The sequence below is a fragment of the Rousettus aegyptiacus genome, unplaced genomic scaffold (genome assembly GCF_014176215.1).
Source record: "Rousettus aegyptiacus isolate mRouAeg1 unplaced genomic scaffold, mRouAeg1.p scaffold_m13_p_7, whole genome shotgun sequence".
In the NCBI taxonomy this organism is placed as follows: domain Eukaryota; kingdom Metazoa; phylum Chordata; class Mammalia; order Chiroptera; family Pteropodidae; genus Rousettus; species Rousettus aegyptiacus.
In genome coordinates this window covers 72,071,090-72,097,460 of record NW_023416310.1, presented here as the reverse complement: position 1 = coordinate 72,097,460, position 26,371 = coordinate 72,071,090, and the positions used below count along the sequence as shown (strand labels likewise).

At 44.8% G+C, this 26,371-nt stretch overlaps 1 protein-coding gene across 8 annotated transcripts; it reads left to right on the top strand.

Moving 5' to 3' along the window:
* The first annotated feature begins 3,339 nt into the window (after positions 1 to 3,339).
* On the top strand, positions 3,340 to 24,380 carry RBAK (RB associated KRAB zinc finger). Of its 8 annotated transcripts, none has more exons than XM_036224918.1 (10): positions 3,340 to 3,558; positions 3,855 to 4,602; positions 7,054 to 7,183; positions 10,851 to 10,977; positions 11,263 to 11,358; positions 14,975 to 17,346; positions 20,590 to 20,665; positions 21,233 to 22,941; positions 23,410 to 23,543; positions 24,000 to 24,380. In XM_036224918.1, the coding sequence occupies exons 3-6, from the start codon at positions 7,061 to 7,063 to the stop codon at positions 16,888 to 16,890; spliced, it is 2,262 nt and encodes a 753-aa protein (XP_036080811.1). In that variant the 5' UTR covers positions 3,340 to 3,558; positions 3,855 to 4,602; positions 7,054 to 7,060; the 3' UTR covers positions 16,891 to 17,346; positions 20,590 to 20,665; positions 21,233 to 22,941; positions 23,410 to 23,543; positions 24,000 to 24,380. The 8 variants fall into 8 exon arrangements, with proteins under 8 accessions (XP_036080811.1, XP_036080810.1, XP_036080809.1 ...); XM_036224917.1 differs by having other exon boundaries at positions 19,180 to 20,665; XM_036224916.1 differs by having other exon boundaries at positions 14,975 to 19,306.
* The last annotated feature ends 1,991 nt before the right edge of the window (positions 24,381 to 26,371 follow it).

Here is a 26,371-nt window from a genome sequence, read left to right as displayed (position 1 = left end):
ATATTGAGGGAGAAAAATGGGAAAAGTACAAAGAAGGAAGAAACACTGGATACCTAGACAGTAATCTGAAACTCGGGATAAAGGAAAGGTGGCTCAGTAGGACATGCGTTCCTGGAAACGGGCTGTGACAAGTGGACCCACGGGCACAAGAGAACACACACAGAGCTCACTGTTTTAACCCTAATGGGAATTCTTTTCACAATCTCTAAGTCGGTCCTTTGTGGTAGAAGGAAAATCTAGAGCATGTGGTGAAACAGAAACAATGGAAAAGAAATGAGAGTATAGGAGAGATTTCAGGGCAAAAAGAAAATAGGAAGAGCTAAAACTCATAAGTAAGATAGGCATGGAGGAGAAGGAGCCGATAACATGAACACTGCGTTGTTAGAAGTGGGGAGACGGGAGCATCAGAGAATTCTGGGACGTCTGAAAGGCCAAGCGTGGCGTCCTCAGGATGTACCGCCCTCGCGGCACGTGGACGTGTTTCGCCAATCAGAGAAGATCCTCGAGCTCTGGCGCCGGGTTTGTACTGATGTTGCATTATGTAGGCATGACTTTTCCAATCACTAGCCATGCAATTAAACTCAATCTGCAGCCCCCTTCCCTCCCCAGAGATTAGGTTGATATCACGTGGCTCAAAGCCCCACCCTGAAATCAGAGGGTTGCTCTGCCTGGCCTGCTGGCTCCCATCCCCAGTCACCTCATTAGCATAACCACAGGTGTGCTCGGAGGGCCCCAGCTTAAATAGCAGACACTCCTATCACTCAGGAAATTCAGAGGATTTAGGGGCTTCCTCCAAGGAACCTGGGACAAAGGCCAGCCAAAGTCCATTTTACAATGCACTGACCATGGTTGGGAGCTCTGTCACAACTCGGGTGCTCAGGAAAGGTAAATAGATGAAGGTGCAGGAATGTTTTAGGACAGAGCTAAGACAAGGGCGACAGGAGAAGCTGAGAGAATGTGGAGGAGTGAAATAATGGGGTGCACGCAGGCCATTGAAATAGCTTAGGATATGTGAGAGAAGATCGAAACAGCTAAAGACATGCGAGTAACTGAGTGAAGAGAAGCCAAAGAATAAAACGTCTGTGTGTTGGGCGCGAGGGTGCAGTTCTGGAAAATGAGATCATGTGATGAGCACGGAGCAGCTGCAGAGAGTGAAACCAACAAGGCCGGTAAGCTATGGGGACATGAGCAACTGGGGGATGGACAGCGTTCACGTGTGGGACACAGCTCGTGTGGTAAGAGCAGCAGAGGGACTAGATTCAGCAGACGTGGAAACCAGAAAACAAAGAGGAGAAACAGTCTTACGGGAGGAGCTTGGAAACATTCGGCTTAGGAGACATCTAGGAATTGAAATGAAAAGTGAATATAACAAACTCTAGGTGTTCACAGGATGGTAGGAAAGGCAGTAGCAGCTAAAGTGAACAAAGGGTTAAGAGTCACACAAGAAACAGGACAATGGACTCAAACAATGAAGCAATCACAAACAGGTAAGAGAATAGATGGCCAGGCCACCCAGGACAGGGTGAGTTGAGAGCGTTTGGGAACACCAGAGCAGAAGGCCTTGGGTTCAGCCCAGACAGATGTCCTGAGAAGCTTGAGATGGGGATTGGTCCAGTCGAAGAGAAGTGGAAGCTGCGGCCACTGAGAAGGGGGTACAGCTCTACATAGTCCCAGGATAAAGAGATGGACCAGCGGAGAAACTGGGACAGGCTGGAGGCTGCTGAAGGCTGAGAAGGCTGATACACCAAGGGAGCTGCTTTCAGAGCTGTGAGCTGGTGACGGAAAGATCCGTGACTCCTAGTCCTTGCCTCACATAGCTCTTCATCTGCCTTTGACATCTGCTACTTCCAAACTCATATTTTCTTCACGGAGTCTCCTTTTTCTTGGCTTAAAAATTTTTTTTTTACCTGTATATATCTTGAAACGATAAGGAGTCCTTAAAAAGGTGAGGATAACCCATAATACCATTCTTAATGTATAACATCCAGTGTTCAAAGTTTCACAATTTTCTAAACGTCTTTTTGTTTTTTTTCAATACATGAAGTTTCCCTGGCCCTGTTGGTGAATCCGTTGGGGATCTTTGGGAAGACCTCCAAAATTGTGAAAACATAGTTTAAGATCCTGAATCTCAGACATGAAAATGAACATGTGCTAAATATTTTATTTAATTCGAGAGGGAGCCAGAAGCTGTTATAACCTGTTTAGAAGAGAAATTGAGAAACGCACGTGTCATATATAGATCAGGAATATTGCGACGAACATGTGCATGGATGAATGAAGGCAAAACCCGATTTTCACGGACTGGTGATGCTGGCAGTGATTGATGGTGGTGGGTGGGCATGGCGGGAGGTCAACTGAATTTCCAGCATACGGAACATAATTTGCATGTTACCTACAACTTTCAAAGAGGTAGGCAGGAGCTCAAAAGACAAAAGACTAGATTAAAAAATACAGAGGATGTCCGCAGCGCTTAGTTTTCCACTGAAATACACAATTCTTTTTCTACACTCAGCATCTTCAAGAGGTAAACTAATGGGTAATTTTCTTCTCTCAATTTTGTATCTTATGACTCTATAGTTCTCATGAATTGAAAGTAGTTTGAAATAGCTAGGTTTCTTTTTCCCAGTAAGGGGGGAGGAAGGTAGATGAGGTTAATACTCTTACTAGGTTATCGCAGAACCGGTTACTGATCTTACTTAAATGTCCCGCCCATCATAAATGAACACGATACACCGCTTTCCCTTATTTATCAGGGTTGTCTGTGGCTACGGATTCTAAGCCTTACGCTATCAATGTATGAAAAAGACTAGGGCGCCAGGACACAATCAGGACACTCGTGCAGAGGCTACAATAACGACGATTCTTTAAATTATGGGGAATTTTGTGTCCCTGTCCGGGCGGCACAGGGCCTCTCGACTCCTGGGCGAGGAGGGGACCACCGAGACGCCCCCTAACATGACGGAGCGCGGACTCATGGGAAACAGAGTCCGGGGCTCGCCCCCCGACCCCGGCGGCCCCGCGGCCGGACTTCCGGCGTCGCCTCGCGCACGCGCGCCGCGGCCTGCGTGCGTGTTCGCGCACGCGCACTGTCGCCGCCGCGGTCGCTTCCTGTCCGTGCCCAGGTCACCGCTGGCCCCGCTTCGCAGGCTCCGGCCTCCGTCGGGCGACGGTCCAGGGGCCCGCGGGGCTGGACGCCGTCCGGCAGGGCCGGCACCCGGCGGGCGTGCGGCCGTGCGGCCAGGGCTCACGCGGGCGGAGGCTCGAGCGCGGCCCCGGACCCGGCGGCCAGGCCCGAGGGGCCGGGCGGCGGCGGCGGCGGCGCAGGGCGGCGGGACCCGGGCCCGGCCCGAGTGCAGCGCGGCGGCCCGGCCGGGGCGCGCGGGACAGCGAGGCCCCGGGAGCAGTGTTCTCCTGGGCGAGGTTGTCCCGCAGGCCCGGGGCGCCTCCGCAGAGCAGCGGCCTCGGCGGCGGAGGGGCGGGGACCCCGCGAGAGACGCGCAGGAGCGCCCCCCGCGCGCGGCTCGGGAGCCCGGGGGCGGATCGGCGCGTCGCGGCGGGGTAGGTCGTGCGTGGCGGGCCTCGGGCAGCTGTGGCTCCTCCCGCCCGCGGTCAGCGCCTGGGGGAACCGGCCCCGGGCCGGCGGCACGAGAGTGTGCGACACGGAGGGTTTGACCGCTTCCCGGGGATCCGAGGGTCTGGGCCGGAGGGCAGGGGTGGCTGCCCTGGAATGGGCGCTCCCCTAGGACGCGGAGTTCTCGATTTCCCGGGGGAGGAGGCGGTGACAGCCCCTGCTGCGGACGTGCGGTGTCCCCTCCTCCCCTCTCCACACCCCAACACCCCTTGGCCCTCCCCAGGTTCCAAACGTGACTCTGCACGTCCCTGAGGGCCTTGACTGTGACCTGAGTGTGTGGGGGTTCCCCTCGGTTCTGCTGTGCGGAGCCACGCAGCGTCGTGCAGGATAAGTGTGCTGGGGTATGTCCTGCCGCCCCGATTGCCAGAGGAAGAGACTGGGCCTGAGAAGGGGGTGACGTGTCCAAGGTTACCAGGTCTGTAGGTGGGATTGCTAACGGGACTCGGACTCCCAGACCAAGTGTTGTGTCCACTGTATTACCGTTTTCTCAATAGAACATTCTAAGTGCAGCAGTACCATTTAGTGAGATAAAAACCGAAACTGTGCCTTGATGGACATTTATCCCATCTTTGAGCGCTTCTAGTCCGTGTTCCTGTGGATTCTTTGATTTTCTGTATTTTAAAGAGACGTGAACAAAACATATAAGCAGAGTAAAGGGAGTTTTCCCCCCCTTTATTTAATGGTGGTAAACTGTCTGAAACAGGAGTCCAGTGAGAGGAACCCCTCCAAAGCCCCGGATTGTGGTGGAGTTACAGCGGTTTAGGTGTTTCTCCTATATCCCCCCTTTAGCACCTTCTGAGTGTCCACAGGGTGTCCTTTTATTGAGCTTTCTTTAGTGGTTTTATGCAGGAGGTTCCTGCCTAGGCAGGCCCGATTTCTTACGATTCAATTACTTTCTTCTTCTCCCCTAGGTCCACTGTTAACAATCTCTACACTCTTCCAAGAGCAGCAGAAAAATGCATGAATCCCAGGTGAGTTTTTTGTCTTGTACATGCCTTCCCCTCTTTTTAGAAGGTTTAAAAAAGAGAACATAGAAATTAAGACATTATGTAAAATGCAGTTATTAGAGAGACCAGCACCAAGAATCTGTCAAATTCATGTGTACAGGTAGTATGGTACTTTCGGATTATTGAAGTTAAGCTGCAAATATGACCAATGATCTTGACAGTCGTAGAAAAAGGAAAATGCAATCCATTACGTAATTTTTATTGACGATAAGACAAAACCGTTTTTGTTACTTGTGGGTTGTAAAGATTTCCTTGGACTTGGAAAATGTCTTTAGTAAAGTTTGTATAATGGGGTTATATGAAATTTAACAACCAGGAAATCATCACACTATAGGGCTGATACTCGGTTTTGTACGCATAGGCCAAGGGAGAACTTAATGCATGTGATTTTTCCAGGCACCAGAATTGTTATCCAAATAGACACTTTTCCATTTTTACTGTTTAATCCAGGGATAAAACCTAAGTCATGGGCAAGTGGCCTGCTCCCCCTTCAGATCTTTCTGTTACTCTGTTTATTTGGTTGCCCAGCAATCTCCTGCAATCGCGGTTTGTCTGTTTCTCCTTGCAATTCTACCCTTTTTTGCTTCATGTATCGTATTAGGTACCTAAAACATTTGCAATTGAGTTTGCGGGATTAAGTAACCACTTCGTCATCAGGAAATGGCCTTCTTTATTCCTGCGAATACTGCGTTCTGTGAAATAGCCATGCCAGCTTTCTTTTGAGTTGTGTGTGTGTACTGTATCTTATTCCATCTTTTTACTTTTAATCTGTTTTAGTCTCTATATTTAAAGCACATTTCTTGTAGGCAGCACATAATTGGGTTTTGCCTTTGGACCAATCCGACAATTTCTGCCTGTTAATTGGGGTGTTTAGACCATTTACGTGTAATGTAATTATTGCCATAACCAGGTAGATTACAGTCTGTTGCTTTTGTTTTCTATTTATCCTATCTTTTTGGTTTTCCTTTTCTTGTCTTCCTTCCTTTCAAGTAATTGAGTATTTCATGATTCCTTTTTATATCCTTTCTTGGGTTGTTAGTGATAACACTGTTGTGTAATTTCAGTGGGAGCTTTAGGGTTCACAGTTTGCAACTTTAATTTTTCATAGTTTATTTTCAAGTAACATGCCATTTCACTTGGAGTATGAGAAGCTGACAATTACCTTCTTTTTATCCTCTGTTGGTCTTTATCCTGTTGTTGCATTTAACTTTTACAGGTAGTATCAATCTCATGATACCTTGTTATTTTTAATTAAACAGTTATTTTTTTCAAGAGATTTAAGAGAAAATAGAGTACCATTTCAGGTACTTTTCTCTTGCTGCTTTTAAACTTTTTATCATTGGTGTTGAGCAGTTTGATTGTGAAATGTCTTGGTATCATTTTCTTCGTGTGTCTGTGCTTGGGTATCGTGAACTATTTGAATCTGTGCATTTATGGTTTCATCAACTTTGGGGGGAGAAATTGACAATTATTTCTTCAAATATTTCCTCTGTCTCCCCCGACACTTCACTCATTCCTCTTTCCTGTACGTTATACCATTTAAAATTGTCCCACAGCTCAGGGATGCTCTTCAGTTTCTTCCAATTTTTTCTGTGTTTCGTTTTACAGAGCTATTGCTATGTTTTCGTGTTCATTTTCTTTAGTGATACTGTTAACCTAGTCCAGTGTCATTTTCATTTCAAGAAGATATAGTTTTTACCTGTAGAAGTTCAGTTTGAGTCTTTTAAAATCCCTTCTCTCTTCTCAGTTTTTTCAACATAAGGAACGACGTTATAAACAGTTTTAATGTTCTCTGTCAATCGTAACATCTGGGTCAGTTCTGGGTCCTTCAGTCGATTTTTTTTTTTTTTTATGGGTGGTGCTTTCCTACCTATTTCCCCCAGTTTCTCAGCTCTTTTTTCTTGACCGTCTTAGTTCTCCCCACCTGCTCTGTGGCCAGAAACTCAAGGCAGTAACTGTAGGGCTCACCTTGTTTGCTTCCTGTCTATCATGGGAATGTCTGGTGTTTCTCGATTAAGTAAAATCCTGTCTTTAGAACTGAAAGGACCGAAGCATAAATATGTGTGTGTGCACGTGTGTCTGTATAAACTTAAAAAGTGTACGTATGTACTTGTGTGTATGTATCTATATACATATGCACGTATGTATCATGTATATATCACACTATGCATTCAGTTTATAAGAGTGTGTATACATATACATGTATTCATGTTAGTGAAGTATCCATCAATTCATATTTTCTTTTTAAATCTGGTATTGAATTCTGCCTGCTGATATTTTATTTTGGATATTTGTGTTGCTATAAGTGATAGTGATATGTGATGTGATATTATTTGTTGATTGATCAGTCTTCTAACCCCTACTACTCCTTATCTTCTGGACTAACTTAACTCAAAAGGTGATTACTTCCTGTAGGTGATGTATGAGCTCATTTGGCTTGCCCTTGTCTAGTACACCCGGATGTCCTGCTTTGTTTCTGTCATTCAGCTCTACTTCTGCCATCTCAGGGAATCTCTGCTATGGGACCTCACAGTTGTGGCTGTCAGTGAGTATAAACCCTTTGTTGATATAGTCTTTGCGAATAATAAGACAATGGAACATGTTTACTGAGCATTTCGCTTCTTAACTAAGAGTTAAATGTTTGTAGTTCCTAAAACTGCTGCTTTATCCAGCACTGAGAACCTGTTTTTGCTGGTCTCACTGAGGTTTCTGTATTCTCATGTTCCTCTTTGTTGGCTGTTGTGGTTTTCAATGGAGTGGTACATCATTGACTTTTAAAGAAATGCTTTTATTTAAGTTGTCTCACTTTTCTGAAAATACCTTTAGTGTATGTAGCCTTAGGCTTACATGATAGTTGCCTTGTTGTACAGTCCTAGGTTCAAAATCCTTTTTCTGTCAAAAGTTGGAAGTAGTTTTTCACTATTTTTTCGGTGCTGAGAAATAGATTAGTGCCCAGGGTAGCTAGTGTATTTTTTTTTTCCTCTAACTTTTTCAGATTTATTTATTTTTCTTTTGGATATTTTATAGGGCAATTTCTGGATCCGTTTTTTCCTCCCACTATTCTTATTCGCATAATAAGTGGCCCCTTTTGTTGCGGAGGCTTCAGTAATAAGTTGCCTTAAAGTCTTAAGTTCAGTTTTGTACCTTCTCCCCATTCTGTCCTTCTGAAAATGATAAATCTGTTGAATCTGGCTTTCTTATCTCAATTTTTCTTTCATCAGTTTCTTATTTTCTAAAAGACTTCCTAAATTATATATTCTGTGTCTCATTTGCTAGTCAGGTTTCTTACCCAAAGATTAAAAAAGAAAAAATCAATCCAGTCTTTAATTTCTAAGTATTCCCCGATGGCTGTTTCTTAGCAAAATGTTCTCATTTTATGGACGCAATCTCCTGCTTAATTTATTAGGAAATATCAATCAATAGAAAATGACGTCAGTTGTCTCCTTTACGAATTCGATCTGTCGGCGTTGAGTCATCATCTTGATGCTGCTTCCCTTTCATTTCTGCCCTTTTCTTCAGCTGGTTCTTGCCTTTTTCATTTCAATTTTGAGGGAGTGATTACCAAGAGCTGATGTGACTATATGCAACTAACGACCCCATTTCGTTCCTTTCTCCTTTGTGAAGGGGACAGCTGCAGAGCCCTAGAAGTCAGTGAGCAGAGATAAATAATCAGATATCACTTCACTTTTATCCCAGTTTTTTTTTTTTTTATTGCGGTAAAGTACACATAACACAAATTTTGCTGTCCTAACCATTTTTAATGTACAGGACGTGGCATTAAGTGTGTTCGTAATGTTGTGCAGTCATCACCACCGTGCATCTCCGCAGAGCTGCTCAAGTTGCAGAACTGAAACTCTGCCCATTAAAGAATAGTTCCCCGTTTGTCCCCAACCCCTGGTAACCGCCATTCTGCTTTCTGTCTCTCTGACTTTGACTAAGCACCTCATTTAAGTGAAATTATGATTCGTTTTTTTGTGACTGGCTTATTTCACCCATCGTAACATCCTTAAAGTCCATGTTGTAGCACATGTCAGAATTTCCTTCCTTTTTAAGGCCAAATAACATTACATTGTGTGGATGGACCACATTTTGCTTATCTTCCATTTATCCGTCAGTGGACCCTTGGGTTTCTTCCATGTGTTAGCTGTTGGAATAATGCTGCTATGAACAAGGGTGTACGATACCTCTTTAAGTCCTTGCTTTCAGTTTTTTGGGGTATAGACCCAGAAATGGAATTGCTGGGTTATTTGGTAATTCTATTTTTGATTTTTTTGAGGAACCACTAAAATGTTTCTACAGCAGCTGCACTATTTTACATTCCCACCCATAGTGCACAAAGGTTCAGATTTCTCTGACACATGATATTTTCTGGTTTTTGTTTTTGTTTTTAATAGTAGCCATCCTAATGGTTAGGAAATGGTATCTTATTTATTTTTTTGTGTTTTTTTTGTTTTTTAGGCGAGGCAACCCTTGGTTGACCTCACAGATTGCAAAAACCTTGTCAGTTTACAATCCCTTATTTTTTAAGCCTATGTTCCCTGGTCTTCCTAGGTGGCTTCCTATCCAAGTACTAACCAGGCCTGACCCTGCTTAGCTTCCTATATCAGACGGGATTGGACTTGTTCAAGGTGGCATGGCCGTAGGTATCTCATGGTTTCGATTCGCATTTGCTCAATCCTTAGTGACGTGCAGTACTTTTTCATGTGCTTATTGGTCATTCGCGTGTCTTCTTTGGAGAAATGTCTTTTTTAAGTCTTTTGCCCATTTTTGAATGGTGTTGTTTTTTGATGTCGCGTTTTAGGTATTCTCTATATAGTCTGGATATTAAGTCCTTATCATATATGATTTGCAAATTTTTTCTCCTTCTCCATGGGCTGCCTTCTTTTTCTGTCGACAGTGCCTTATGCACAGAATCGCAGGCACCCTCCATTTTGTGCCGGTGGCGAGTTGGCAGGTGTAAATGCCCTGGGTGCTTTATGTTGAGAGCAGCTTTCGAGAGTTGGCTTTGGGAAAATCACCCATGTCTAACATGGGTAGAGTTGACTCTATGTCCTGGTTTGCCTTGAATTACACCTGCATTCCTGGCGTCCCACCTGCCTTATCATTTGTCCCAGACAGAAGTTTTCCGTTTGCACAGTGACCAAGTGGTCACCTGGTTGTGGGAGCCTGGAGTGTGCTGTGCTTCGCTGTGTCTCCGGCCACAGCGTCCGTAGCCAGAGGTCCTTGCCAGATTCCACATTGATCAGGCTGCTCTGTGTGCCGGAAACAGGAAGCCGCTCAAGCTGCTCAGGCTGGCCTGTGATTGACTTCTCTGTCAGCCCGTCACTGTGCCACTGCGGGACCCCCAGACCCTCTGGACGGGCCTGCGGATTTTCACGGGCTCTGTCGCAGAGTGTGGTTCCTTGTTCCGCGGCCTCCTGCCTGCTGTGTGTGAAGTGTTCTCCGCGGCTCTGTACTCCACTCCACTCCACATCTCCTGAATGTAAAGAGGTCGCTGCTGGCCATGTGGCTTCAGTTTTTGCCATTGGCACTTTCTACACCGCCTCATCTTTAATGCTGTAGAAAACCCCGCCTAATCTGACTGCAAAAAAAGAAGATAATTCGCTTCTCTTTTGTTAAACCATCCACCACCTCGTATACATCACTTTAGTAACCCACCGGGTGTTCATTCAAGAAACATATTCATTGCTGCAAGAATGAGACGTTTGAGATGAAAACTTAAATGAAATAGAAAACTTAGTCATGCCGATAAGCTGGCCGAAGAGGACGCATCCGAGGGTCAAAGGGCTGACAGTGGAGGAGACACCAGCGCAGCCGGCCTGGGAGGGAAAGGCGTGACGAGCCGGCGAGGACCACTGAAGAAAATGACAAGGCATAAAATGCTATGTCATTTACACGGCATCTCCTTAGCGGGCCGGTAGCGTTTTGAGAACAGGAGTGATGTTTTCCTGATCTCACAGCCCCAAAACTCAGACACTTCAGTCGCAAAATCAGAGCACAGTTTCTTTTTGGTTTGAGGATTTGTTTTTGTTTTTGTTTTTTAACACAACAAGGAACCCAAAGGCCACGTGTTTTTATTGTGTTTTCCTTCCACAGTTTGTAACGCAACAAAAGTATGCAACGTTCAGAGTCGATTTTACCAGGGAGCTTGGGAGGCTCCTCTCCCCATACACCTCCTCCGTGTCACCCGTTCGATCATGTTGTCATTCCAGGAGCCAGTGTCGTTCCAGGACGTGGCAGTGGACTTCACCCAGGAGGAGTGGCAGCAGCTGGACCCTCTTGAGAAGACAACCTACAGGGATGTGATGCTGGAGAACTACAGCCACCTGGTCTCCGTGGGTGAGCGGAGCTGGCTTTCCGGTCGCTGCTGTGCGGGGGCGGCGGGGCAGACTTCTCATTTAATGGCTTTTAACCTTGAGTTTGAAGAAATAAGTGATAAGACCATTTAATTTCCTTTGGGCAGCAGAATAAATATTTGTGTCCCTGCTTCTCCGTCAAAAGGTTCTAGATTTAATAACAGCGCAAAATGAGGCGCCGTGTCTCGCAGCCTCCGCGACAGCACCTTCCACTCAGGCCTGGAGGCCGAGTGGCCGGGCCGGGTCCAGCTCCGTTTCTCGTTCGCAGGGTACGATAGCGCCAAACCGAACGTGATCGTCAAGCTGGAGCAGGGAGAAGAGCCGTGGGTAGCAGAAGGTGACCTGCCGTGTGGGAGTCGTCTAGGTGAGCTAGTAGAATGGTCACCCCAGACCTTAGGGAGCGATTGGAGGTGTCTCTGTGCCTTGGATGCCCTAAGCCACGCCGCTGGGGACCCAGACAGCACTGTCTCTCCAGCACGGGAGCACAGGCTGCTTCGTTGGCTTCACATCTGATGTACCTTTGTGAGACGCTCCGGGCTGACGAGAACCGAGGGCTCTTGCCTTCCCCTCTCCCCGTTAGCACAGATGGCCTTGGTTTCCGGGCATTCAGAAGTCTGATAGAGAAACTTACTCGAGATTTTCATCTTCATTCTGTTTTCTGTTTTCTTTCCTCGCTGTGAAGTGCCGCTGCTTTGTGTTCTGCCCCCAGTTTCTATCCCAGATGCCAGCACCCCGTCCCCTCCCTGAGGGGGCGAGGCCAGCGACCGCCTCGCCGAGGTGTGCGCTTGCCCTTTAGAGGCGCCGCTCACCGTTCTTGAGGTTCATTAGGTGGTGCAGCACCAGCCGGCCGCCCTCTACCCCAGGTGCGCATCTATCTCTGTCCGTGCATCCCTGTGTCCACGGTACACGTTCGAGAAGCGTTTACCATGCCAGTGAGTTTGCCTACTTCTCTTGCTTTCCTGAGAAGTGCCCTCTACTTTCTACTTCTTTACGTTTCTTCATATCTCTTAAAAGGGTTCACTTAGTCTCAATTTTTAGGACTTTTTAATTTTCATTTATGCCACTCATCCAAATCAATTCGTAACACCTTTAACCTGGAGTCTAGCTGACTAGTTTTCCTGACAGATGACAGTGCCAGTGAAAATAGGCCGCTTCCATCCTTCTTCTCTTCCTCCCTCCCTTCTTCCTTCTTTCCTTCTTAGAATGAACTTTCCTAAATCACAAGTTCTGTGCATCTTCCCCACGTCCCTTTATTTATAACATGTATTTATTTTCTCTCCGTTTTTTTTTTGTTTATTTGTTTGTTTTTTGTTCAACGTCTTCAGAATCTTCTGCATATTCTTAGCTTCTTCTGGCATCAATGTAAACAACATCTTCTCATACCTAAGTTACAATGAATTCTATTTAAATTGCAAAATCTATTCTTCTGAAGTATCTAGTTGATCTAATCACCAGGCTAACAAGATGAGGCTGTAACTTTTCCTGCCCGATGTGGAGCAATGTTGGTGATCAAAATTAAAGTCCTCTTTTTGCCCATACTCGTGTTAAATTCCTTTTGGTCTCGATTTCTAAATGTCTTCTGTTCACACTGTCATTGTCCATGTCTTTGGTGTGAACTTTCCTTGTCCAGATTGTACGTTTTCCTTCCTCCCTCCTTCCCCCACTTCCTTCCTTAATTGTACTAAAAGTCATAACATAAAAATTACCATTCGGACCATTTTTAAATGTGTAGTTCAGTGGCGTTAACTGTATTCATTGTCGTGTAACAGAAACTGTAGAACTTTATTCTTTAAATTTGAGCTTAAAAGTTGCTCTCTTATCTGGCTGCCTCCATTGCTCATTCACCACACCAGTGTCCCTGAATATCCATTCCACTCAGCGATTGTTACCCCAAAAGTGGGATGCCATTTTAGATTGTATAGTCCGAATGTGGTGGCATATGTTTGTTGCTTTAGCTTTTTTTCCAGGCTGAATTATAGTCCTCCAAAGAGGAAGGATTTTTTGATTGTGTTTTGACACGTACAGAAGACACTCAGCAGGTTTTTCATTGACTAACTGAGGAGGTAGGTAAATGCAAGACCTTTATCATTCATCCATTCAGAGAATTTATTCTGAACTATAAATTCTGGTAAAAAAGAGCTTAGGATGGAATCCAAAAGCACCCCATTTGATCAGATTAGGAACTATAATTTCCAATCACAGAAAGAGTCAAAGGAAAAAAACAGACATATTTTCCACAAGCATAGGTTTTGGTTAGGAATGAAGAAGACAGTTGCATGAACTAGTTTAAAATCCAGCCTTCACATGGAGTACTTACATGCGAATACATGTTATACTACTTTCTGTTAAAGCTGTTTTAAAATTTTTAAGGGAAAGAACTTCAACAAGCTGGGAAGAGATTTGATAAATGTTTTAACGCTTCCTTCGAACTATAGGTAGATTTTGAGAAGTCACACTGGACGAGAACATGAGCACAGGCTCGTGGTAGAGCACGCGAGGCTTCCCGGAGCAAAGGTCTTTTGGGAAGATTAGTGCAATGCTAGTTTGAGTATGTATTGTGAATCTAGGTAATGAAAAATCCTATTGGTGAATGGTAACTTCTCTCTTATTTCCTGTTCGTATTTGGGGCTTTGGGTCTTAGGATGTTGTCGATTTCTGCACACAGCACTGTCAGCATTGCACTGAATGTGGGTGAGAGCACGTAACGATAGTTCAGGGGATTGAAAAATTTGTAAGATACGTAGATAAAGTTAATATCGTATAGACAGACTTAGGAATCTGATATTTAAGGTGTTATAACAAATGAAACCCAGGAGTATGGGAACTCTTGTTTGTGTTCAGAATTAAGTTATATTGTTGTGTCAAAGACATGACTAGTTTTAGGAAATTTGGGTCAGAAAATTAATGGGAAAACCTGATGAGCATTTGTTCTGTGTTACAAACTCTTCTATGCAGATTACACGTGCTAACTAAATTCTTTCCCGATCCTATGACTGAAGCGCTATTGTGCACATTTCTGATGTGTGAAACAACGTCACAGTTGAATTACTCACCCAAGGTCACCCAGCCTGTAACGTATTCGAGTTGGGCTCTCAGTGCTCTAACCATGATGCTCTGTTGTTCAGTTGGTGTTAAACTAGACTATCAGGACACTTCAAAGAGCTGATCTTATTAGAAAGTTCTCTTGCCGTCTGTTCTGTCCTAACATCTTTTGGACATTAATGTGCCTGGGACTCTTCTTCCAGGTGAATGCGAGTTGGGGCTAGAGAGTTGGAGCCCTGGTTGTGGGATTGTCTCTAAACATAAGGGAATTGGAGCTTTTAGAATGTTTATTTGGATTTATGTGCAGAACAGAAAGATAAAGATTTTGGGTCTATGTTATTGATGATGTTACTATGGGAATCTTGTTATGAAGTGATATCTTACAGTTTAATATAGATTGTAATCTATTAAATAAGTTGTAATCTAAGAGATAAATTGTAATTTTTTCTCCTAAACATAAACCATACTCAAAAATTTGAATATACATCCTGTAATTGTTCTTGTTCTCTCCGTGACCCCATTTGCTTTGAGTCTTCCAATTTCTGCCTGGATCTGGCACTCTTTCAATGACTCTGTCCCCTGCTCATCCCTTTCTGTATTTGTTTTACCTTTTCTACGAAAGTTTCGAACATACTTATAAATAACAGAGGCACTTGCGTTCCATGTCAGTTGATTCTCCTGATTTCCAGTAGCGCTGACTCCTGTCCCACACTCATCTCTTCGCCGTGCTTCCCTCAGCCCACAACGATGCGTGTGCGTTTCCGTTTGTCTGTTTTGTATGTCAGATCAAGGGGAAAAGAGGACTATATACTTGCAATTATTTTTTATTTGTGGAGAAAAGCCCACGTCAACCCCAAAATAGGGCACTTGAGTACAGCGTCCATTTTATAGCTGGTGTGTTCGGATTAACAGGTTTGTTTAATTTTATTTCTTTGTAGAAGAAGTCTGGCAAGTTGATGACGTGATAGACAGAATCCAAGGAAATGGAGATGAATGTTCAAGGCAAGCTGTTTATCTCAACAACAAAACCCTGATTGAGGAGAGAGAGAATGCATTTGAAAATAATTATAATGCAGAAACAAACGCTGTTCCTTCAAGCATATCTCATAATTGTATCTCATGTGGAAAGAATTTAGAATCTACTTCAGAATTAATTATTAGCGATGGAAGCTATGCAAGAAAGAAGCCTGATGAGTGTACTGAATGTGGGAAAACTTATCATGGAGAGAAATCCTATGAATTTAGTCAAAATGGGGAAGGCTATTCTCAAAGCGAAGAAGGTATTCTTCAGAAAATTAATATTTTGGAGAAACCATTTGAATATAATGAATGCATGGAGGCCTTAGACAATGAAGCTGTTTTCATTACCCATAAGAGAGATTACATGGGGGAGAAGCCCTATGAATGGAATGATTCTGGATCAGAGTTCCTTCAGATGTCAAACTTTAATGTATACCAGAGATCACAAATGGAATTAAAGCCCTTTGAATGCAGGGAATGTGGAAAATCCTTCTGTAAAAAGTCAAAATTTATTATACATCAGAGGGCTCACACGGGAGAGAAACCTTATGAATGTAATGTGTGTGGGAAATCCTTCAGCCAAAAGGGAACCCTCACAGTACATCGGAGATCGCACTTAGAGGAGAAGCCCTATAAATGTAACGAGTGTGGGAAAACCTTCTGTCAGAAGTTACATCTCACTCAGCATCTGAGAACTCACTCAGGAGAGAAGCCCTATGAATGTAATGAATGTGGGAAGACCTTCTGCCAGAAGACGCACCTCACTCTACACCAGAGGAATCATTCAGGAGAGAGGCCGTATCCATGTAATGAATGTGGGAAGTCATTCTCCCGCAAGTCAGCCCTCAGTGACCATCAGAGAACGCACACAGGAGAGAAACTTTATAAATGTAATGAATGTGGGAAATCCTACTACCGAAAATCTACCCTTATTACACATCAGAGGACACACACAGGAGAGAAACCCTATCAGTGCAGTGAGTGTGGGAAATTCTTTTCTCGGGTATCGTACCTTACCATCCATTATAGAAGTCATTTAGAAGAGAAGCCCTATGAATGTAATGAATGTGGCAAAACCTTCAATTTAAATTCAGCCTTTATTAGACATCGGAAAGTACACACAGATGAGAAACCCCATGAATGTAGTGAGTGTGGGAAGTTCTCTCAGTTCTCATATCTCGCTGACCATCATACAACTCCTTTAGGAGAGAAACCCTATGAATGTAGTGAATGTGGGAAACCCTTTCTTGAAAATTCAGCATTTGATGGGCACCAGTCACTTCCAAAAGGGGAAAAATCCTATGAATGTAATATATGTGGAAAATTGTTCTCTGAGTTGTCATACTACACGGTACATTATAGAAGTCATTCAGAAGAGAAACCCTACGGGTGTAACGAATGTGGAAAAACCTTCTCCCATAATTCATCCCTCTTCAGACATCAGAGGGTACATACAGGAGAGAAACCTTATGAGTGTTATGAATGTGGAAAGTTCTTCTCTCAGAAGTCATATCTCACCATACATCATAGAATTCACTCTGGAGAGAAACCCTATGAATGTAGTAAATGTGGAAAAGTCTTCTCTCGGATGTCAAACCTGACCGTACACTACCGAAGCCATTCAGGAGAGAAACCCTATGAATGTAACGAATGTGGGAAAGTCTTTTCTCAGAAGTCGTACCTCACTGTACATTACAGAACTCATTCAGGAGAGAAGCCCTACGAATGTAGTGAATGTGGGAAAAAATTCCACCACAGATCAGCCTTCAATAGCCATCAGAGAATCCATAGGAGAGGGAACATAAATGTACTTGACATGGGGAATCTCTTGTGAAATCTCATTTTAGAAAAACCTCTGAATATAATGATTCAAAGTCATATGGAATGAGAGTTTATGTTTCTGAATGCGGAGAAGCATTTAGGCATTAGATTCATTTAAATCTGAATTTTCACAGAGAAGAGGCCCTCAGAAAGCAACAAGAAGCAACACCTTCAGCAAGACCCTACAGCTCATTGGACACTAGATAATTTTTACAAGAGTGAACCCTTATAAGTATTTAATATTTATTTTGGATTCAAGTCGTATTTTAATATCAGGGAATCATACCAAGGCGAAATCTGTTAAAGTGGTAAATGTGGAAAAATATATTGTCTTGGAAATTGTTATACTAAAAGCCATATTTCTGATGTAAAGTCACATGTTTATAAGAAAGATATCAGAAGTTATCAGCTCTGAATAAACCTTCATTGTATAAAATGAAGTTTCAAATCATCAGGAGTTGATAATGAGGTCAGTAGCATTAAATATCTATATGGAAGTTTCTATTGTTTTTGAAATGCAATCTAACAATTCTATGCAAGTTTGGATTTGAATAATTCGTGGAAAGGCAGTATTCTTTTTTGAATATTAAGAGGGCAAAACATACCAACCCAGGATATATTGTTGGTGAGATGTTTGACAAAATAGTTAAATACATAATTTCCTATTCTCTAGAGGCATTTACAAACGGGTTTCTAATAAATGCCTCATCAATAGAGGAGACCGATTTTTGTATTTTCAATTACATTTAAACAAAAGATTTTAAAACATACTATTTTCATAAACTATTCATAGGTAATTTGAAATTAAGTCTTTTTCAATGACAAAGAACAATTGTATTAATTTTCTATCAAATATGCTCAGCTCTCTTACCACTCTTGTTTTTTACCCAGAAGTTTGCACAGTGTGCCAATATCATGTAATTCAGAAGTTTTATCTGTACTTCAATATGGGTAGTGTCATTATTTTGTGCACTGCTCATTATTCCCAGTATTTTGGAAAGTTCCCAGCACACATTTTTGAGTAACACAGTGTCATTTCTCCCCTCTTTTTTTGCTGGAAGAATTTGGGTGTCTGTCATTTCTTTACATGATTCAGAGGGTAAATCCCAATTAATCTAAACCAATCATGATCATTTCATTCTGATTGCTGGTAATTTTTATAGTGGTGGAATATGAGTGTTTTAGTTATTTTTTAAAAAGTCACTGTAATACCTCACACGAAGCAAAGTAACCTAGGGGGCAGGAAACTAATACGGTAAAACCTCCATCCATTTATATTCTTAACAGACTATAGATAGGAACTTTCTTAATTGGATAAAGAGTATTTTAAAGTATAATCAACAGCACACCTAATGGCGAAATATTGAATATCTGAAAAATAGACAATGATACCTGCTATTACTAATTTTATTCAGTACTGTGCAGAAGGACCTAGCCAGGAAAATAGTGGGAGAAAAACAGTCAAAAGACATAAAGGATCAGAAAGAGTGAAAAATTTGATCTGCAGATGACATGATTTTGTACATAGAAAATTCTGAGGAACATAAAGGTAATTTGATTTAATGAATAAATTTAACAGTCACCACATATGAGTTCATTATGAAGAATTTTTTTTTTTTTTTTTAGTATACCAGCAATGAACAGGGAAAGTGAAAATTTTAAAAGCAATACCACTTAAATAGCATAAAAAATCCTCAAGTGCCTAGGGGAAAAAATTAACCATATTTTTAAGAAATTTATCCAGAAAAAAAAAGTCATAAAACTGAGAGGGACATATTTTGTTCATGGATTCCAGGACAATCTTTAAAAGGTAACAATTCACATATTCAATGCAATATTTAAGTCCTGTACTTTAACCTAAATTTAACTAATTCTAAAATTCATGTGAAAATTCAAAAGACCAATAATAGCAAGGCCACATTCTAAATTAGAGCAAGAGGACTTATATTGCCAGGTACCAAGACCTGTAGTAAAGCCATGGTAGTTACGATGGTGTGATACTGGCACAGAGAGAGACTGACCAGGGGGCAGAACAGAGCCCAGAAACACCCATGTATAATACTGTTGGTTGATTTACGATGAAGGTGAAAATGCAATGTCATTCAGGAAAAGATGTTCTTTCCAATAAATGCTCTGATATATTTCATAATGGAAAAATCAATTGAGATGAAGTGCAGATCTAAATACGAACTACAAAACAAAGCTATAAGAAGGAAACTTAGGAAACTGTAACCTTATAGTAAAATTTTCTTAAGACTCAAGAAGTACTAAACCATAAAATGTGTTCATTTGATTTTATTAGGTTTTAAAACTTGTCTTTATCTAAAAGACACCATTAAGAAATCAAGCAAACCACAGAGGGGGCAGATGTTCACAGTTCGTACATGTGACCACAAGCCTGAGTGTGGAAGGGCCAGCGAGTGTTTCTGGTAAGGAGCCAGGCAGTATTGGGGGCTTTGCAGGCTACACAATCTGTCACAGCCACTCAGCTTCGCCATTGTATGGCGAAAGCCGTATACAACAACAGATGAACATGGCTACATCCCAATACAAATTTATTCACAAGCACTGGTGGCAGTCTGGATTTGGCCTGCAGGCCATAGTTGCTGACCCCTGATCTAAGCTATAAAAAGGACACCTACAAATCAAGAAACTAGGTAGTGAATTGAAGTCTTAGCCATCCACTTCACAAAAGAGGATATCCAGATGGCCAAGAAACATGAAAAAATATGTTAGTTTTTATTAGTGATCAGGGAAATGGAAAGTTTTAGGATGCCATGCGCTTCTACACATCCACTGAAATGGTTAGAATGAAAAGCATGAAAAGTCACGTTTTGGCAAGAATGCAAGCAGCAGGAAGTCTACACTGCCGATGTGCCAGTTGATAACCACTTAGGAAAGCAGGCACCTTAAGTTTAGCGTGTGGACCTTTTGGCCCAAACCTAGCAGAAATGCTTGTATGTACCCACCATACACACATACGGCCACCAAAGGACATGGGCAAGAACATTTGTAGTGTTAAACAGCAAAACACATATCTTAAGGCACGTGCACAGTAAATGAACTTAAGCGTTTCCACTACAGAATACGGGAAAGCAAAGAGAATGAATGAATAATGATACAGCTCGAGTTCACAGACGGTGCTGAAGGAAGGAACCCAGACCCACAAGCCAACATCGTATATGATTCCCTCTATGTGCAGTGTAAGGCAAAACCGGTCTATGCAGCGAGAAATCAGAATGGTGACCAACCTCGGCAAAGGCCGAACAGGGGTGTTTAACTGGTGCTGGTAATATTTCTGAATCTGGGTGCTGAATATCTGAGTGTTCTGTGCACTTCAGGTGTTTTTCTGCATGTATATTATACTTTCATAAAGTTTTTTTAAAATCACAAATGTCTACCATTTTTGTTGCTCAGCACTCTTGCCATATTTTTCTAGGTATGTATAAATAGGCCACGTAACAGGAATTAAATGGTAGATTTTGGATAATTCTGTGCAGGAAATACTCATTATAGTAGTTTTAATGGTAACTGCTAACGTTTCCTACACTGTGACCTTAAAGCTTAATATAATGTATATTTTAAGTAAAATATTTGAAAGGTGATGGGGCCATTGCAGATTTTGTCATCCTGCCCTTTTGCATATTTAGACTGGTCTGAACTGCCTCTTCAATAAAGAACTAATGTGTATAAACATTTCATATTTTCTCAGACAAATTGTTTTTCAAATTTCCGAATTCGGGGTGCATCTTAACCATTATCCTATCACAGAGGTGACTTTCTTTGAGGTAAGTAAATATAATGGTGAGTTTGATTTGATGAAAAATTCTATTGAAAAGTTTTCAGGTAATCCTCTCAGCAGTGTATTCTACACAGTTAACAGCAGAAACGTGAGTAAAGGAAACTACGATTTTGCACCGTAAAAAATAAAGCCCTTGGCGTAGGGAGGGGGTGGGAACCGGCCGAGCTCAGGGTGCAGCCGGGACGAATGGTGGAGCAGACCTCGTGTGCTTGCGTTCATCTCACCTTTCTGCTGCCCCGCCGAAGGCGGACAGACAGACTGACAGTGCCTCGCCGGCTAGGGCGGGGTAATCAGGGAAGCGGATGGGACTCGGGGGCGCGGTCCCCCACACTGGCTGCCTGTCCTCTCCACTGGGCCTAACCACCGTGCAGGTGGTCAGGCGGGGCTGTGACTCCCTTGCACATAGCCCACTCCCCCATCCCATATCTACTGCTCGACTTGGGGTTGGTTAACTTTCCGATTTTTCTCTAAAATCTAAATAGGTAAAGACACTAATGCAAGCCACTTATACCTGAGGGCAAAAATTCACCCAGTGTTCCTTATTCCATCCCAGATTGTACCCGGATGTGTTGTTCAAGCAACTAAGCCCTTCGAAGGGGGAAACTGTAGGACATGTAGCGCCACGGTGCTACGGGACGCCCCAAACTAAGTCATGTGATGGCCACAAGGAAGTGCAACGAAACGTAATCCTCTCCACAGTGATCATCATGGCCAAACCCCCCCCCCCCACATGACAGAACTCAGACTCCTGCAGTTTTGTCAGATTGGTGCACTGCCATTGAATTGCTGTCTTGTGAGCAAAGGGTGTGGAGTGCAAGTAATGTCAGAAATCCCGAGGAAGGCTAGGACAGCCGTCTCGGTGGCATCCGGGAGTGAAGAAACTGGTGCGACGGGCACAGCACCTGCTGAGCCAAACTTCGAAAATGAGCTCTTCCCTCCGCTGCTAGCCTAGTGCGGCCACTGCCGCCCCGCTCGCTCGGCGGGACAGGCAAGCGCGCGCCGGGGCCTGGCGGGCGTGGGAGCGAGAGCGCACAGCTGGCCTTCGGCCCGGGCTGCTTCCGCCACGCCCCCGAAGCTAAGCTTTCGCGACAGCAGAAGGAATTTGATACATCTCAGTGACGACTTGAAGAGAGAGACATCTTTTGGAGCATGATTATCCGGGAGCGGTGGATAAATGCGTGTCAGCAGTCCCAGCGTCGCTGTGTTTTGGTCCCGGGACACACGTGTTTTCCGTAAACGCGCACCGACAAGCGTGATGGGCCTTTCTCCAGCCAGGACGGCAGGAAGTCCCAGGAGAAACCAAGCTCTGGCAGAAAGACATCGGGAATTCAGCACCGAAAACAGCTACCTGTGCCGAATAAACACCCTCGAACGAATGTGTTGGTAACGTGAAGTAGAAATAAACAGTTAAAAGGGGGAGATATGTAGTACAAAGAAAGATCCATGTGATTTGTCACTCGGTTCCCAAGGTAACATTTTTTTCTGCACAATATTGTGATGTGGCATCAGATGAGAGAAAAAATTCCGTAGAGTAGGTGAGCCCACGATGAGCTTGGTGATCCTGTGTGTGAAAGAGCTGTTGCAGGGGGCTCCAGAAAGAACAAAATGTGACATGAGAAGGGGTGGAGGCAGAGATTTCCTCGAGATACCAGGAGTCTCCAAAGCCGAGAAAACTCTACAAACGAACGGAAGGTGCCACGCGAGGGAGAAAGCGACTTAATTTCATACGGAAAAAACCAACATGACCGATAAAGAACAGTTGCTCCTCCAAAAAGGAAAGATATGGAAATATCCATACCTTTTTAAAATAAAATTTAAGAATATTAAAGATAAAATTTGGTAAGTTCCTATAACGACGCCATCACTTGAAAGATAATTTCTCACCTTCTGCTTTTAGCTATTTTGAAGTAACAGCAACCAGATTTACCTGTACAGCTAACTGGACAAAAGGATTGAATTGACAGACATTGGACATCAGCTGCGCGACAGCGACCCCTGAAGAAGAGAAACGAAGTGATCCCTGTGGTTGCCCCAGCATTACTTCCTGGAGGGACTTTCCAGGCCATAGTGCAGGGACGGGCACCGCAAATGGCGGGGTGGTCGCCCGAGTTGAGAATTCAGGAGGCCAAGGAGCTAGAGAGCACGGGACAGAGTCTCAACAGGAGAGAGCTGCGTGGAGCTTCGCGATCACGACACACAAGAAGCCCCAAACTCAGGGCTTCTGGGACCGCTTCCCGGAATATGGGAAGAGGGACAAGGCAGGTAAGTCTCCAGGGACTTGCTCAACAAATAGAAGCTTGGCTCTGGCCCAGGGGCGAGGCAAGTCCGTGGAGACTTGCTCTGACCAGAGGTGTAGTCGAAGTGGGCGTGGCCACCGTGGCGGGTCTGTGAGGTGTAACGGGGCGGGGCTCGAGGCGGGGCGTGGCCAGCCGTGAGGGCGGGGCTTGGGCTCGAGTAGGTCTCCAGAGCTCCAGGGGCCCATCCGGCAACGGTCTGCATCTAACAGTCTTTAGGGAGCCAGAGTCTGGTGACCGGGCTGTGGGCAGGTGAAAACGGGCTGAGGCCTGGGAGTCAGGGGCCGGCCTCTGGGGTGGTGGGCCTGGCACACGGGAGGGGGAGGAGGGTCCGGAAGAGGAGAGGAGAGCAGAGGGTTGGGCGGGGTGGGAAGAGGTGCCCTGACCCGGGGCGGGGCCTCTGACAGTGCACCTGTCCACCCCGGCCCCCTCCCAGCAGCCCTGCCTGCCGAGCCATGTGGCGCCCGCTGGTCCTGCTGCTGCTGCTGCTGCTCCCTGTCAACCCTGTCCCCACCGCCGCTGCTGCCCCCATCCTAGATGCCAACGTCCAGGACAACCTGCAGAGCCTAGGTTGCAACCGCCTATTGTTGGAGGTCGGGGTGGGGGAGGGAGGAGGAGGAGGACAGACGGAGGGCTGGGGGCAGACAGCGAGAGAGGAAGGCAGAGGGGCCCCCAGGAAGGGAAAGACGAGACAGGTGCGGGGAGGGGGCCGGCGGGACCGAGAGAGAGAAATGCAGCAGGACAGGCGAGGGGTGGAATAGGGAAGCAGGAACCCAGGGGCTCGTTTGGCCCTGAAAGTCAGAGGCTGGAGAGGGAAGGGTGTGGGAGGGACAGCCAACCCGGGACCACCTCCTGCGAGCCCGCCTCTGGCCCGACCTGCTGTGGGGCGGGGTCGGCTGCCTCGTGGACGTCAGCACCCCCCAGAACTGCCGCGCCCCAGAGGACCGGGGGTGCTGGCTGGGGAGCAGCGCGCTTTCCCGCTGGCACCGGGAAGCCCCTCCTGTAGCCCTGCTTGTTCTTCGCCAGGTGCCCAAGGTGGAGGAGACCAAACGGTGTGGGCAGCTGCAGATCCAGTCCCGAATTCTGGCTGTCCTCCTGGGTCATGAGGCGGCTGCCGTGGCGGTGCAGCCCGGAAGCCTGGGAGTCAGGCCTGTGGCTCCATGAGAAGCATCCGTGGCTACAAGCCATCTGCGGCAGGCTCCTCACGGGGGCCCGGAGGCAGGGGGACCTGGAGCCTCCCCTGCCCCAAACGCCCCATCCCTAAGACCCACTTCTTGTCCCTCCCCAGGCTCAGCATCAACCACAATGGCTGGGGGTGGGCATTAGAGCACTGGCAGGGGACAGACATGTACCCTCACCAGACCCCTGCCCCAGCTCCGTTTAGAAATAAAGTTCTTTCTTAAGGCCCTCTGTGCTGTTTCCTTTCACCGCGGGCCCCCAACTCCTGGCCAACTAAATACGGTTTCTCTACTTCGACCTAATTCTTTTCACGAGCTCCTGAGGCACGGGAGGGTGGCTTTTTTAGTTCTCAAAAAAGTTTCGACGAGAATTAGACATGCACGTGGCGAGACACTCCCCACCAAGCATGCTCCAGCCGTTTGAAATGCCTTAGAGCAGTCGCTGCCAGAGGTCACGATGAAGGTCGTCTTGAGTCAAAGCTTCCCGTCCAGGAGAAGCTGGCACAGTGGGTCTGGTCTCCTGAATCTTATCACAAAGACCTTAGAAAATGGTCCCCTGAAGTTCTGGCTGTCGCCTTGGAGAGTCCCTTGGAATGGGGTGGACTCATCCTTCCTGAGCCCCACGGGGCGGCGGGGTTTCCCTCTGCTGCTTTTCCTGTGGAGGTGGATGCTCCCTCTGTGGGGCTAAGGTCGCCGTGAGGGAGGCTTCAGATCCCTCCCGCTTCCCTGTGCCCTGACCCCGCTGGTACCCACGGCCAGTGACTTCTTCCGGGTCATTGGCGAGCGGCTCTTCCATGCGGGTGGCACCGGCCGCCTCTGCCGTTCTCCGCGACCGCGCCCCTGCTTGCTCTGCATCCGTTCCCGTCCACTGTCCTCGGGATGCGTGCCGCCCGCCCAACTGAGAACGAGGTGATAGAGACTCGATTATTTTATTTCCCAAAGGGGTTTGCAACACTGACGGATAAATTGGGATCTGGCAAAATCTTATGCCATGGGCAGCACTTGTCTCCCACACCTCATGTTTCCAGAAACGGGTTGTCACACCAGACACAAAACAATGTGTGCTCTAGAGTTCAAAACCAAACCAAACGGATGCACGGCGCTAACGCGCAGGATGCTATTTTCCTTTAGGCAAGAAAAAGGGCGATGGTGGGGGTGGGGTTGGGAATGAAGAGGATTTCTGGGGTTCTGGTAACATTCTACTTTTTCACTTTGTGAAATTTCATCCAACTGCACCATTCTTTTGTGCACTTCTGTAAGTCTATTACATGTAAATTATGTTTATTTTTTAAAGGATGACAGGGTAAAAATAAAATTAGATTCCTACCCCACATCTTATAGGATAAATTGCATAAGGATTAAACATTTAATTGGTAATAAATAAATAAACCATAAGTGTTTAAGAAGAAAACATAGGCGAATATTTTTTCATTTCGAGTATGGATGGTCTTTCAAGTATAATGTGCAAACCAATAACTATTTTTTAAAAAACAATGTCTGACTACATTGAAACTTAAAATTTCTCCATGGCAAAACCCACTATAAACAACATCAGAAGAGAAATATCAAACTGGGAAATTAAAAACTACTTATAATCAGCAAGAAAAAGAGCTAAAGGCAAATAAAAAAAAATGAGAAAGTATGAATAATCAGTGCAAAAAAATGCAAACATCTTTTAAAAATATGAAAAGGTCAGCTTCATTCACAGAGAAGCACAAATTAAAATTTTACTGAGACACCGCATTCCTATCCAATCATCAATGACAAAACAATCTTACTCCTGTATTGGTAAAGGTGTGGAGACACAGGTATTTTCATATATTCCAGAGGGAACACGAAGTTCTACAATAACTATGGAGAGTAACATATGAACAACTAATAAAATAACTAAGAAAAATTTAAATGAATAGACCCTTTTACTAATTGCACACATGCCAAAAAAAAAAAAAACACACACACACACAGAGACATGGATATTTATTGCAGTATTGATTGTAAGAGCCAAAGATCAGAAACCGTCTCAATGTCCTTCAACAGGGACTTGTCAAGTCAATTACAGCACCTACATATGATGGGGCGTGATGCGACATGATAAAGAACGAGGGCGCTCTTTGTTACACTGAGGCCACCAGTTGTCCGGGGCTGTAAGGCAGAGTGGTGGCCAGCATGGGCGCCCCGCCCTCTCAGCTGTGTGACCGTGGGCAAGTCACTCCACATCTT